This window comes from Ovis canadensis, chromosome 8 (genome assembly GCF_042477335.2).
Source record: "Ovis canadensis isolate MfBH-ARS-UI-01 breed Bighorn chromosome 8, ARS-UI_OviCan_v2, whole genome shotgun sequence".
In the NCBI taxonomy this organism is placed as follows: domain Eukaryota; kingdom Metazoa; phylum Chordata; class Mammalia; order Artiodactyla; family Bovidae; genus Ovis; species Ovis canadensis.
In genome coordinates, this window is record NC_091252.1 from 32,382,539 (window position 1) to 32,397,726 (window position 15,188).

Genomic DNA, 15,188 nt, shown 5'->3' on the forward strand with positions numbered 1-15,188 from the left:
ATGACTCCAGCAATACAGGGTAGGGACCTTTTCAGAGTAGGCACAGTCATATGAGATTCTTTGGCCTGAGCTGATTACTGGAAGCCATAATAAACAAAGCTCAGTTTGTGTGAGAAAATTAATTGGTAACCATAACAGCTTAAAGGGAATAAAAGACTATGATTCAATTTAAATAACAAGAGTAGAGAACCAAAGTTCTGTCATCATAATCTATCAATACCACTTTCTTATAGACAAGTTGCTCCCTCTAGTGAAAAGTGGTGGGAATACCATACCCTCAAATATTCAAAGGAGAAAAATCTCTGCAGAAGCTATATTTTCCTAAGGGGTCTTTTGGAAATTTGCGGAGGTGAGTTCTATATATTACAAAGAATGGAGGTTGTTATTGGCTTTCATTAGGTGGGGCTTGGGTGCTAGATACCATGCAGGAGGTCCTTATCAACAAAACACTGGCCTATTTCTGAGAGGGAAAACCCATTTATATTTATCTGAGCCTGGAAGTTAGCATCACTTTACATATAAAAACAAAATATTTTTGCACTGTTTTACTATGCAATGAAATTTTCCAGGAAGGAAACTATGGCATTTCACCTGACAAAACGCTGTCAGTTGTATAGTATTTAAACATCATCCCTGATGAAAGAGAAAGAAAAGGGAAGAAAAACACTGCCAATTAAGCTAGGACACAATATATTCTTATACATAGTTTTATCTCTATTTAAATGGTTCCTTTAGACATATTTAGACGTACGTCAAAACGTCAAGTGCACACTTGGACACCTATAAAGGGGGAAAAAAACCCAAAATAAATTAAGGTATTTCTAAAACTTCTTTGTATTCATAAGATTTTTGACTCAGAGTTGTTAACATCCATGTTTTTCAAAACAAAATTATTCTCTTGCCACCAAGTATTTTGATGATGCTGTATTTGTTAAAACACTGCTCAGCTTGTGTCTAGGTTTTTTCCAAAGCCACTGACACCAATTATATACATTTTGACATTGGCACTTTTTTGAGCCTTCCAAAGATATTGATGGTTGAAGGGGTTGCTGCCAGGAAAAACTTGAGCCACACAGAGATGCAACCAAACTTCAACCCAAGGAATATCCCTTTCATACTGTTCTAACAAATAACCACAGACTTAACAGCGTTAAGGTACACAAATTAATTATCTTACAGGTTTGGAGGTTAGATAAAATCAAGATGTGGGTAGGGCTGCGTTCCTTTGGAGGCTCCATGGGAAAATCTACTTCCTTACCTTTCCAGCTTCTAGAGAAGCTGCCTTTAGTCTTTGGATCTTTTTTCCTTCCTCCATCTTCAAATCTTTTTTTCTCCCTCTTTTTCACTTTCTCACCTCTGCTCTGGTCATCAGTTTCACACTGACACTCCCATTTCTTTTTACTGTAATTAAACAGGGTCCACCCACTGGGATAGCCCAGCACAATCTTTCAATTTCCTGATGCTTAACTGAAACATACCTACGGAGTCCTTTTGCCAGGTAAGATAAGATACAGGTTATGAAGGTTAGGACATGGACATTTTAGGGGGCCATTATTCAGTGTACTATAATAGAAAAAAAACAACCACCCCAAAACATTTGCCTCTTTCACATCTTGAGGTAACTAACCAGTTTTAAAACTGGTATCCAGCTGTTTGTGTTCTACTCAAGGCCATCTTGGTTATCCATTTTAACTGGCTTTTCTTCATAAAAATGGAGGTGGATGGCCCCTCTACCAGTAATTCTCCGAGGTCCCCTAGCCCTCTAACACCAGTTTTCCTCACAAGTCAACAAACTAAAACAACCAAAGACACTGACATCCCTTTTGAAAGAACTCTACAAGCTAATTACCATGAACAGATACTTCACCAGAGCCAACTTTTACTACCTTCTTTCAGAACTAAACTTGTTATTAGATTAATAAATTGATGGGGCTGGAAATAGCTTTTCTATTTCCTGCAGTGCTGGGCCGCGGAGAGAGATTCAGCAATTGATTCTGACTTAATTCCTGCAAACATCAAGCAAGCAAGCTCTTCTTTGATAGATTATCAAGGTAAGGCTAGCAAGGAACAATATGCATGAATGACTTTTGTGGTAAAAAGTCGTTCAGTAGCTTTTTCTCCCAGCGATGTTACAGTCCAGAATATTTTCACTACCCGAGAAAAGGGAAACATTTTGCTATTAATTTAGTTAAAAAATAAAGAGAATTTTGCTCCTGCCCATCATGGAGTAACAGGGAGATTTACCCTCTTGCCTACTGCTACTGCTGCTAAGTCGCTTCAGTCGTGTCCGACTCTCTGCGACCCCATAGATGGCAGCCCACCAGGCTCCCCCGTCCCTGGGATTCTCCAGGCAATAACATTGGAGTGGGTTGCCATTTCCTTCTCCAAAGCATGAAAGTGAAAAGTGAAAGTGAAGTCGCTCAGTCGTGTCCGACTCTTCGCGACCCCATGGGCTGCAGCCCAGCATGCTCCTCCATCCATGGGATTTTCCAGGCTAGAGTACTGGAGTGGGGTGCCATCGCCTTCTCCCCCTCTTGCCTACAAAACCATAAAAACATGTTTTCAGACAACAGAAAGCAGTGTAGTACTGGGATCCTTACAATTACCCCAGCGAACAATCTGGAGGTACTTCCAGATGCACAGCCAGGAAGGGAGGGGGGTGGGGGTCTCACTGCTTCAGCCTCTGATTGCGAGCCACATATTTACGTAAGTCAAATTACCAATCCACCGGATTAAATTCGTAAAAATAAAGCTAACACTCGTAAAATTAAAGTGAACACTCGGACCATAGGAAGCCTGGTAAGCCATCCCAGAAGCCGCGAGTTCTCGCGTCACATCGAGATCTACTGCCCTGACGTCATCCTCACGGAGTCACTCGCGAGATTGGAGAGTGGGTGGTACGAGCGAGCAGTTTTCGTCAAGCGGGGCTTCTGAGAGGAAAACAGACATTGGCCTTCGGTTTATCTGGGTACTGCCGACATGAGCTGCCCAGACCGGGGCGAGAGGACCCCTCTCCTTGAAACCCACAGCCTCACCCCATCCGACTGTGCCGCCGGAGCTCCGGACCCTCCCCGGTGCCTGAAAACAGAGGCGTCACAGGTGATGGCGGAGACGGGTGAGGGGTATTTCGAGGCCGTCGCGCTCCCGCCACCCCAGCTTCCAGAGGAGGAAGGCGCACCCCCAACTGCTCCCCTAGATCCAGGCTGTGCCGGTACGTTCCAGATCCGAGGCGGTGGGGATGGCGGTTACGTAGCGCCCGAAGCGGGGCTAGAGCCGGCTCCGCCTCCTACGGAGGGCCTGGAAACGGCGTCTGTGTCCCTGGCAACGGAGGATAGCCTGGGAAATGGCCGTCAGCCCGGAGAGCCGCAAGGCTTGAGTCGAGAGAAGCCGCTAGAAACTTGTGGCGCGGAGAAGTTGGGGTCTGACTTGATGGCGGAGGCGAAGGCTGAGGAAGTGAAGACTGAAGAGGGCCCTGTCTTCTCGGTCGCAGTGGATGAGGAGGTGGTGGGGAAGGAAGGAGCGAAGGAGGAGGAGGGAGTGGAGCAGGGAATGGAGGTGGAGGAGAGGCCAGTCGGTGAAGAAATAGAAATGGTGGAGAACAGAGTGGTGGAGGAGGCGGGGCATCGGCCCCTGCGTATGGATCTCCGCATGAACCCGCTGGAGGCCATCCAACTGGAACTGGACACTGTGAACGCTCAGGCTGACCGGGCCTTTCAACACCTAGAGCATAAATTCGGGCGGATGCGTCGACACTACCTGGAGCGGAGGAACTACATCATTCAGAATATCCCGGGCTTCTGGGTCACTGCCTTTCGGAACCACCCCCAGTTGTCTCCCATGATTAGAGGCCAAGATGCAGAGATGTTAAGATACATAACCAATTTGGAGGTGAAGGAGCTCAGACACCCGCGAACAGGCTGCAAGTTCAAGTTCTTCTTTCGGAGAAACCCATATTTTCGAAACAAGCTGATTGTCAAAGAATATGAGGTCAGAGCCTCTGGCAGAGTAGTGTCTCTTTCCACTCCAATCATATGGCGCCGGGGCCATGAACCCCAGTCCTTCATTCGCAGGAACCAAGAGGTCGTGTGCAATTTCTTCACCTGGTTTTCAGACCACAGCCTTCCAGAGTCTGACAGGATTGCTGAAATTATCAAAGAGGACCTGTGGCCAAATCCGCTGCAGTACTACTTGCTGCGTGAAGGAGTCCGTAGAGCCAGACGTCGCCCAATAAGGGAGCCCGTGGAGATCCCCAGGCCCTTTGGATTCCAGTCTGGTTAAACTTTGCCGTTGGGAAGGTTCCTGCACAAGGTCCCTTTTTGCCTCTTAATGGACCTGTGCTTGGGCAACAGATACGGATATGTCTTCTAACCACCCCTCTCCCCCTCCCCCCCCCTTTTTTCTCTGACATTTCTGGAGCCTTTTTCCTCTGGACATTCAGTTCTCTCAGCCTCAAGATTGAGACAGTCATGGCCATGCTCCTTCATTTCCACATGGCCTTCGTGCTTTTCTGCATTAATATCACATGCTGCATGGCCCATGATTCATACCACTCCTAAATAAGCTTGTGATGTAAATTGTATAGTCTTTATCTGCACTACTTGGACCCTGTTTGTTCCCAGAGCCTCCGGTTTGACTCATATCTAGAGGTATTTGTCTAGGAGGCCATTCTACCCATCCTGATCTCTGCAGCACAGGCATATAGCCTGTAGATAACTGGGCGTTAATGACATCAAGGGAGAATTGCAGTGGGCCACTGGGCCTGTATGATTTATGTGACTCCATTGCTCTTGTTGCACCTCTGGTCACGTACTATTGCTGCCTGCTAATGGCTGTTCCCTTGACTGCTACCTACTGGATGGAGGTCTGCTAGAACGTTGTCAGCCCCACTCTGGTTTCTGGTAAACAATCTCCAGGTTTCCTGCCAGCACTCAAAAGACCCTTCCATTTTCCCCAAAAGACTTCTCCTGTATTCCTCATCCCCCTCCTCCAACCTCCCTTTCCTCCACTCCCATCATCCAGAACCCTAAAAACTGTCAGGCAAGTGGTTGAGGTGACAGGTTAGACTTCTCAGGGCAGGTTGGCCTAAAGATGGTGTCCATTCAAAGTACCAGGCTTTCTCAGTCTCTAGTGAATCACTCAAAAGCTGGGTACCTCTTTGTGCCTCCTTTTTTCATCCTGAGCGTAATTAAGTGCCAGAGTGGCACCTTCTCCGTTGTGTCTGTCCTGTCTTATATGGTAAAGCTCATAAGCATATGCAAACCAGGTCTTTTAATTTGGCTCTCCATTATTTCAAGGAACAGGCTGTCTTGTTTAATAGATTGCCAGAGCTCTTATTTTCTTCTCTCTTCTGCATCTTCCACCCCCTTTAGCAACATCTAGAGGATTTAAAAGGAGACAGATTTAGATGAAAAGTGCTATCTAGGCCATAATTGATGGAAGAATTAAAGATACTGTGATGAGTGCCCAAAGCAAGAGAAACTGAGCAGATCACATATAGGCAAAAATGAGCCAGGTTAAAATTGGGCCTGAAATTAAGACAGAGTCTTCAAGGAGGTTGTCAGTGGTGATGGGAAAAGAGGTTCTTTTCCCAGAATTAACACGTGAGAATTGAAGGGGATTAGAATGTTAAATACATTACCTAGAAAAGAGTTCTGTAAAAAGGGCAACTGAGTACTTTATCTTGTTTTCATTTGACTTAATTTATAAGGAAGGTTAGTACTGTGTGCTTTATTTCACTAGTATTTAGTAAAATCGTGTTATTTTCCTTGTTTCTGGTTACTGGGAAAATTGAGCTATACAGGCTTTATTTTGCTTTCAATTGAGAACATTTGGAAAAATGTGCTATATCTCTATGATATAGACACAAATGAATATCTGTAGTGAATTTCAGCTTGTTTCTGTTAATAATTAAACTGTATGCTTAGAAATATAATCTGTGTAACTTGTTCTTGTCATATTCTTAATACTTTGGAAATTGTCTTCATGAAAAAGTAGCCTACTAAAAATATGTGGCTTAATTGTCTGTCTTCATAATTTGCCTGGTTAACAGCTTAGTAATTCATGTGTCCTTTCCTAAATAGCATAAATACTTGTGAAGCTGCTCTGTCAAATTGAAAGTGTACCATTGATATATTTGTCTTTCTTTATATGCATGATGGTAAAATAAAAGCATGTTACTTGCTGGATTTCTTATATTTCACCCTGCATGTAAATATGCATGAAGAAATTGTTGTAGGCGATGGCAGGTTATGAAATTACTAAAGTTCTTAAATGGATATAGTAGGCATTCTCCCAAAAGTAAGAGGGGCTTCTCTGGTGACGCAGACAGTAGTAAAGAGTCTTCTGCAATGAAAAAGACCCTGGTTCGATCCCTGGGTCAGGAAGATCCCTGGAGAAGGAAATGGCAATACACTCCAGTATTCTTGCCCAGAGAATTCCATGTGCAGAGGAACCTGGCAGGCGACAGTTGCAAACTGTCCATATGGTTGCAGAGAGTGGGACAGGACTGAGTGACTTAACTCTTTCACTTTCAAAAATAAGAAAATGAGGATCACTGCTGTACCTTCCAGTGCAGGGAGGTTTGTTGTTTTATTTAAAATGTTAACAATTTTAACTTCTTACTCATGATTTCATTTTTTTCCATACAGCTTGTGTAGCATCATCCCCCTTTCACTTATCCCCAAGTCATTCAGGCTCTTTTTATTCACTTTTGCGTTTAATAAGCAAACATGCCGAGAGTTCTTATCATGAGTTATATACTTTTATATCCTTATACTTTCTTAACTCTAGAAACTTGTTTGTTCTTTTCTTCAACTTCATTACCTTCTGTCTGTCAAATCCTTTAAGGCCTGTCATAGGTAACATTTTTCTATTCTAAATATTTCTTTATAAACTTGGTGTACTTTGTAGGGATGTATGTTCTAGAAAATAACATGTAATAATTCATTATAGTGAATTTTGCACAGTGATACAGTAAAATACAGAGATATACTTTCACAAGTTTTTCACACCTTCCCTTTCTAATTTGAAAGCTTTGTGAAAATAGAGATAGGGTGTCTTTTACTTATGTTTGCCTATAGTTGTTACCAGATAGATACTAATATTTATTGAATGACAAAATGAATAACTCAAATGGAAAGAAAGAACAACTTAGTACCCAGAAAAGACTTTTGATGAGGTAGTGGAAAGAAGAAAACAGTTTTTAAGGCATTTGTAAAACTGATGTCAACAAATTTGCAGAGCCTTTCTTAAATTTCATGTTTAAATAGAAACGGTCTAAACACTAACTTTTCACTTGCCATTTCAACAGGGCATTACTTACTTAACTTTGAGTCAACTTTTGTGTGCTTTGGTTTTCTACATTTTAAGGTGACTGTCACACTGGGGATAGAAGAGGTTAGACTCTAGACATGTGCTGTCTAATAATAGTCACTTGTTACCAATGGCTGTTGAGCACTTGAAATGTGGTTAGTCCAAACTGGAATCTGCTCTAAGTATAAAATATATACTTGATTTCAAAGACTGAGTGTGGAAAAAAAGGATGTAAAATATCTCAGTTTTTATATTGATCACATTGAAATACTTTTGATAGGTTAATATATATTAATAATTTCCCCTACTTAACCACAGAGAGTGAGACATGACTTAGCATCTGAACAACAAGATTTAAAAAAATGGCTGACAGTAAATTTTATATAGAGCAGCATGGTTCTAGACTTCGTGATGAATATGTCAGAGCATATAAAAAATACCTAAAATGTAATTTTCTCCCCATGAAATTTTTTGTGACTTTCAGTTCAGTCACTCAGTCATGCCCGACTCTTTGTGACCCCACGGACTGCAGCACGCCAGGCTTCCCTGTCCATCGCCAACTCCCAGAGCTTGCTCAAACTCATGTCCGTCGAGTCAATGATGCCATCTAAGCACCTCATCCTCTGTCATCCCCTTCTCCTCCTGCCTTCAATCTTTCCCAGCATCAGTGTCTTTTCCTCAGTTCTTTGCATCAGGTAGCCAAAGTGTTGGAGTTTCAACTTCAGCATAGGTCCTTCCAGTGAATATTCAGGAGTGATTTCCCTTAGGATTGACTAATTTGATCTCCTTGCAGTCCAAGTGACTCGAGTCTTCTCCAATACCATAGTTCAACAGCATCAATTCTTTGGTGCACATTTTTCTTTGGCGCAATTCTTTGTGACTTTGGAGCAAAGTTTATCTAGCTAGAATTCAAGATGCGTAAAGTATAGCTTGGGCTTCCCCGAAAGCTCAGTGGTAAAGAATCCACCTGCAATGTGCAGGTTCAATTCCTGGTTCAGGAAAGTCCCCTGGAGAAGGAAATGGCAATCCACTCCAGTATTCTTGCCTGGGGAATCCCATGGACAGAGGAGCCAGGCAAAACTGATTTGGGGTATGTAGGAAAGATGTCGAGTGCCAAATTTGTACTGACAGTTATATTGGTTATTTAAAGTAGTGTATAACAACATTTAGGACCTGCAGCTTCCTATTTTTCTAGAATGTTTTGTATTTTTTGGTGTACAGATGTATGTGAAGCTCAGAAAATAATTTCAGTCATTAATCATATTGTTTATCTACAAATTTTAACAGTTGGCTATAACAGGAAAAGCAAGTCCCCATCTAGTATTGGACCAAATCCAATGCTTACCACTTGAAGAAGCATATTTTATTTTTTTAATATTTATGATACATTTTAATGTTCTCTGTACCTTACTGTAAAGTGTAGTGTGTTTTAGAAAACTAGTGTTGTCTAAATTGTATTAAAAATTAGTTTGCAGCAATTACAACTTATTTTGTTTGGATATTAAGGATTATATGGAATAGTGAAGTAAAGGTTGTCCTTGGGGAACTGTCTCATTGAGGGGGTATCATTCTTTGGATGTTTCTTCTTCAGGAAATTCACATTCAAACTAGTTACATGCATAAGGAGACTTGGGCATAATGTGGCCTAAAGGAGGTATCAGAGATGATCAGGACCATACTCCCCTCAGGACCATTTTCCTCTCCCTCAATGTTAATATATAATTGAGGTCCTAGACTGTACAGAAGTAACAGATAACAATATATCCTTTTATCAGTATGGGAGGTGTTTCACTTGTGAACAGTTCTGTCTTTAAGTTTGCTTGAAGTAGATTGAGCTCTGATGAGTTTGAGTCATTGCCTCTGCCCTCAGAGTTTCTCAAAACCTTAAGGAGAATTTCTCTGGGGCTATATTAGATATACTGAATGTCTACTTGGCTCTACTTTTTAAGGATTTGCATTTAACATAATTTCCTTGAGAACAGGCCAGGAAGAAATGGTTCTGTTAAGAGTGGAGTCACTTAGGTAAGTTCCTGATTTTTATGAACAAGTGTTTTACTATTGACTTGATGAAACTGGGAAGGCATGCTGGTTTTAAGTTGGAATTAACTGTTTTACAATCTACTACCCAGCGTATTTGCCAAAATAACTAGCTTCCCTGAGCCTCAGTTGTCCATATGCAGGGATGATAATACCTTTATTATAAGCTAATATTGTCCCAGCGTGTATTTGGAGAATAGATTCTATGGTTTCAGAGAGGATAATAATAAACATTTGGGAGCTTGCTGTGTTCCAAGCATTGTTCTAAAGATTCCAAGTATTAGTTAATAAAGGTTACATTGTTCTGAAAATGCCAATGCCTGGCATATGGTATAAATAAAAAAATATTAATTTCCATTTACCTGCCTCATTTAAATTTCTCATTTAATTCATATCCTGACAAGTAGCCATCTAGTTTAATATTTCTCAAACCTAACTGTTCATTATCAATAGCTGGGGAGCTTTGAAAAAAATCCTGATGTTTAGGCCCTACCTCAAACTAATTAAATTAGATTTTAAGGTGCAGATAGGATATAGAAGCGACTTAGCAGCAGCAGCAGGAGAATTTAGAATCATGGATAACCTTTCCTTGGACTCCTCAAATGAGGGAATACTCAACTTTTTTCCCAGTTTTGTTGAATTTACTCAGAATCCACTGCCTTACAACATCTAGCTGTTGCAAAGGGCCTGGCAAATAGTTGTCTCAGCACATTTGCTTCATATTTTGACCCCAGCAGTCTTGCAGAATGGAATTAGCCTGATTCCACAAAAGAGTTCTAAGTACTTGAAGATCATCCTTAACATGCTTCTCAACTCCCCACTAACCAACCTGGCTATCAGTTCCTTCCATTTCATTTTCTGTTCTGTATGCTAATTATTTATTTTGCCAGTGTTCTTCGTAAAGTCTGGTGCCTGGAACTGAATGAGATAACATCCAAAAATAGAATGAGATTTTTTCCCCCTGCCGTTATGATTAGTATGTTTCTTTAAATGGATCCTTGGAGAGCATTAGCTTTTGAGGCAGCAATATTACCCTTTTACTAAACCCTTACGTTTTAAAGTATTTGTGTGCTGCTGAGTTTGGCTAATCATCTTACCACATTTTATTGAATTTTGTGTCCAACACTTTACATGTATCTATACTAAATTTCTTTCTATTACTTTCCTAACCTGTTTACATTTGGAGGATTATTGCTAATGAGTAATTCTCCCTAATTTCATGTTGTTTGCAAATCTAGTCTGTAGTGGTGTCAGGTTCTCCCTCCTAGGACCTTGCCTTCAGAGTCACACAGCATCTTTAAGACATCATCTTTCCATCAACTATGAATCCCATCTATTATCTAGTGTGTGTATAGTTTAACACACACTATAGTTTAACTATAGTTTATAGTTCTAGGCCATCAGAACTTGGTGCCCAAGCATACTTGGCACCTCAAGGAATTACGGAAAGATGCCCCCTCCAGACAGGGATTAGGAAAGTGTGCCAGTTCTTCCCAGATATAGTCCGTTATAGCAGATGTGTTTATCTTTCAAATTTCCTTGTCAAAAAAGAAAATGACGTAGTGATCTTCATTTACCTCTGTTGATCACTCTGCTGTTTTTTTGGAAGGCAGTATTAATATTGTAATATTACTACTTCAACATTTGTGGGTTTGAAATTTTTCAAAATGAAGTTGGAAAAATATTAAAAATGTCATACAGCTTATTTTAAATCAGTCATCAAAATTAGAAAACATAAAGTATGAAAGTGCACAACTAAAAGCTTATAGACCTGATCAGTTTCCATCAAAGTAACATGAATACTCACATGTAAATGATTGTTCTATAATTGGAGACTATAAGAAATGGGAAGTACATATTATTGTGAAGACGTATTGCTGAAAGTGGGTTATTTCTTTCAGCTCTAGATAAGACCCACCATTGCACCAAGCTGATCATATATCTTGAAACTTACGATTCAGGTTCTCCTTTACAAAGTTCTAGAAATATGGGTCTTAGTAAGGGCTTCAGAACTAATTTCTTGAGGCTGAGGCCCACTGATGGAGCAGATTGGCATTGCAGAATCAGACACAGCTACTGAAAGCATGATTTGTACACCAAATTATATCTGTGTCTTTATATTCACATTATATATAAGCAAATCATGGCTCAGAGAAGTCAGGTGACCTGTGCAAATTGAATAGCTAGTAAGCACAATTGAGACATGAAGCCAGATCTGTCTGATTTCAATGTATGTGTGTTTACTCTGTATTAGGTTTGCTAGAGAAATAGAGACAATAAGAATAGACAACTATGAGGAATTGACTTGTGTGGTTATGGAGGCTAAGAAGTCTCATGCTGCGCCATCTACAAGCTGGAGACCCAGGGATGCTGGTAACAGTATAATTCCCAGCTGAGTCCCAAGGTCTGAGAACCAGGGGAGCTGATGGTATGAATACCAGTCCAAGAGCAGAAGAAGAATGATGTCCTAGCTCAAGTACTCAGGCAGGAAGTAAAGGGCAAATTCTTCCTCTACATTTTTGTTCTATTCATGCCTTTCTAGACTGGATAACGCCCACCTAAATTGGGGAGGGCAGTCTACTTTCCTGAGTCCACCAATATCAAATGCTAATTCCAGAGATACCCTCACCGATGCACCCAGAAATAATATTTAATCTGTCAAATTAACCCTGTCAAACTCACACAAAATTAACCATCGTTACCAACATACAAAGGTATGAGGTCTCTCAGGTCAGGGACTTGGCTCTGATTTCACTTATAAAAGCAAGGCTTTTTTTTTTGTGGGGTTGGTGCGTGGGGGTTAAATGTTGTCACAGAGAATCATCATAACTAAATAAGCTAGACTGAGAAAATTTTAATTTTGTAACAGAACCTAAGTATTAGATTATTATTCATTTTAATAAAATATGGAACATTAAACATTGAAAACTCATGCTGTAGTTTTTTTGTTTTGTTTTGTTTTGTTTTTGCTGCAGTTCTTTTAAAGAATGCATGGTTTATAAAATTGGCATAAATATACTCTTTGGAACAGTTTAAACTTTAACACCAAAGACAAACTAGTCAGGTTATTATTATTTTGGTTTATTATTTGCTTTTTAAAGAAAATGAGGTCAACTATTATATCTAAAATTGTTCTGTAAAATATTTTAAATATAATGGATAATTTTAAAAACTATTTCCTCCCTCTAGTGACCAAGAATGGGAATACCACATCAACAAGCATTAATCTGATTCTCAATGTGCTTGTGTACCTCCCACTAGAGGATGCCTGGGAAATTTGCCAGAGTTATTTTGGTTATTACAATGAATGTGGGTGCTACTGGCATTCATCAGGGGCATTAAGAATGCTAGGTAGCATCCTTCAATGTGATGCACGGTGCCCCATATAATTGAATAATCCGTTGCTGAATATTCATGTAAATTAAAAACATTAAGCCTCAGTTCAGTTCAGTCGCTCAGCCGTGTCCGACTCTTTGCGACCCCACGAATTGCAGCACGCCAGGCCTCTCTGTCCATCACCAACTCCTGGAGTTCATTCAGACTCAGGTCCATCGAGTCAGTGATGCCATCCAGCCATCTCATCCTCTGTTGTCCCCTTCTCCTCCTGCCCCCAATCCCTCCCAGCATCAGAGTCTTTTCCAATGAGTCAACTCATTGCATGAGGTGGCCAAAGTACTGGAGTTTCAGCTTTAGCATCATTCCTTCCAAAGAAATCCCAGGGCTGATCTCCTTGCAGTCCAAGAGACTCTCAAGAGTCTTCTCCAACACCACAGTTCAAAAGTATCAATTCTTCGGCGCTCAGCCTTCTTCACAGTCCAACTCTCACATCCATACATGACCACAGGAAAAACCATAGCCTTAACTAGACGGACCTACTAGTCAGCAAAGTAATATCTCTGCTTTTGAATATGCTATCTAGGTTGGTCATAACTTTCCTTTCAAGGAGTAAGCATCTTTTAATTTCGTGGCTGCAATCACCATCTGCAGTGATTTTGGAACCCCCCAAAATAAAGTCTGACACTGTTGCCACTGTTTCCCCATCTATTTCCCATGAAGTGATGGGACCGGATGCCATGATCTTCGTTTTCTGAATGTTGAGCTTTCAGCCAACTTTTTCACTCTCCACTTTCACTTTCAAGAACCTACTATAATCCTGCTGCTGCTGCTGCTGCTAAGTCACTTCAGTCGTGTCTGACTCTGTGCGACCCCAGAGACGGCAGCCCACCAGGCTCTTCCGTCCCTGGGATTCTCCAGGCAAGAAGACCAGAGTGGGTTACCATTTCCCTCTCCAATGCATAAGTGAAAAGTGAAAGTGAAGTTGCTTAGTCGTGTCTGACTTCGGGATCCCATGGACTGCAGCCCACCAGGCTCCTCCATCCATGGGATTTTCCAAGCAAGAATACAGGATTGGAGTGTCATTTAATCCTACATATGAAAACAAAAATTTCTGTATTCTTTATACACTGCATTTTTGAAAGCAACTTATTCCATTTACTCTAAAACATTGATTGTAAGATACATCATTACTGAAGGCTAAGAGTGAAGAAAACTGCCAATTAAGCTCTGATACACACATACACAAATAAATGTTGACACAAAGCTTTTTAAGATTTAGAATTTTTATCAACAATCAACAGAGTGAAAAGGCAACTTCTGGAATGGGAGAAAGTATTTGCAAACCATGTATCTGAAAAGAGGTTAATCTCCAAAAAATGTAGAAAACTTGATTCTATAGTTATAGCCATCCAACTACCTCATCATGTAATTTAATATAGGTATACCCAAGCATTTACAAATTAAAATAGATATTCTAAGACTGATTTACTTGCCTAAATTTCCATAGCTCATGAAAGGCAGAGCTGGAACACCTTCTTCCCAACACCAGTGACAAGAATAACACCAAGGAAATGTTATATCTAATGGGTTGATTTAAGGCATGGAGTGAGGACCAAAATTCTTGTTTCTCCCCTTAGTAATTGGGCACTTTCCCAACAATAGCCACTACTTTGTGGATGTGGGGCAGGGAATAGAAAGATGGGAATGATTTAATATTAAACTTGAATGGCCATATGGTCTTATTTCTAAGAAAGTTGCTTTCTCATTTTACATGTTGTGTACAGTTGAATAATATAATGAATGAGTGTACTCATTCCTGAGTCAGTTTACCTGGATTCAGATTCTGTCACTGCTATATGATCTTGGATGTTTTTGTTCAGTCACTAAGTCGGGTCTGACTCTTTGCGACACCATGGACTGCAGTACATCAGGGTCTCCTGTACTTCACCATCTCCTGGCGTTTGCTCAAACTCATGTTCATTGAGTGGGTGATGCCATCCAACCATCTTATCCTCTGTCGTCCCCTCCTCCTCCTGCCCTCAATCTTTCCCAGCAGGGTCTTTTCCAATGAGTCAGCTCTTTGCATCAGATGGCCAAAGTATTGGATCTCCAGCTTTCGCATAAGTTCTTCCAGTGAATATTCAGGTGTGATTTCCTTTAGGATTGACTGGTTTGATCTCTTTGCAGTTCAAGGGACTCTCAAGGGTCTTTTCCAACACCAAAATTCGATCTTGAATAAACAACTCAATTTCTCTTTGCTTCAGTTCCTTCTGAGGTAAAGTCACTTAAATAGAGGTGATCATACTACCATCTCATGGGGGTGTTGTTGGAATTAAATGAGATAACACATTTAAGTGTGTAAGTGGTGTATAGAAGACACAAAATAAATGTGAGCTATGATGAGGCTTCCCAGGTGGCTCAGTGGTAAAGAATCCACCTGCCAATGCAGGAGATGTGGGTTTGATCTCTGGGTCAGGAAGATACCCTGGAAAGGGGGATAGCAA

The 15,188-nt window shown here is 40.8% G+C and overlaps 1 protein-coding gene across 1 annotated transcript; it reads left to right on the plus strand.

The window, feature by feature from the left end:
* The first annotated feature begins 819 nt into the window (after positions 1-819).
* Positions 820-6,185, plus strand: TSPYL1 (TSPY like 1). Its single transcript, XM_069599159.1, has one exon. The coding sequence runs from the start codon at positions 2,980-2,982 to the stop codon at positions 4,276-4,278; it is 1,299 nt and encodes a 432-aa protein (XP_069455260.1). The 5' UTR covers positions 820-2,979; the 3' UTR covers positions 4,279-6,185.
* The last annotated feature ends 9,003 nt before the right edge of the window (positions 6,186-15,188 follow it).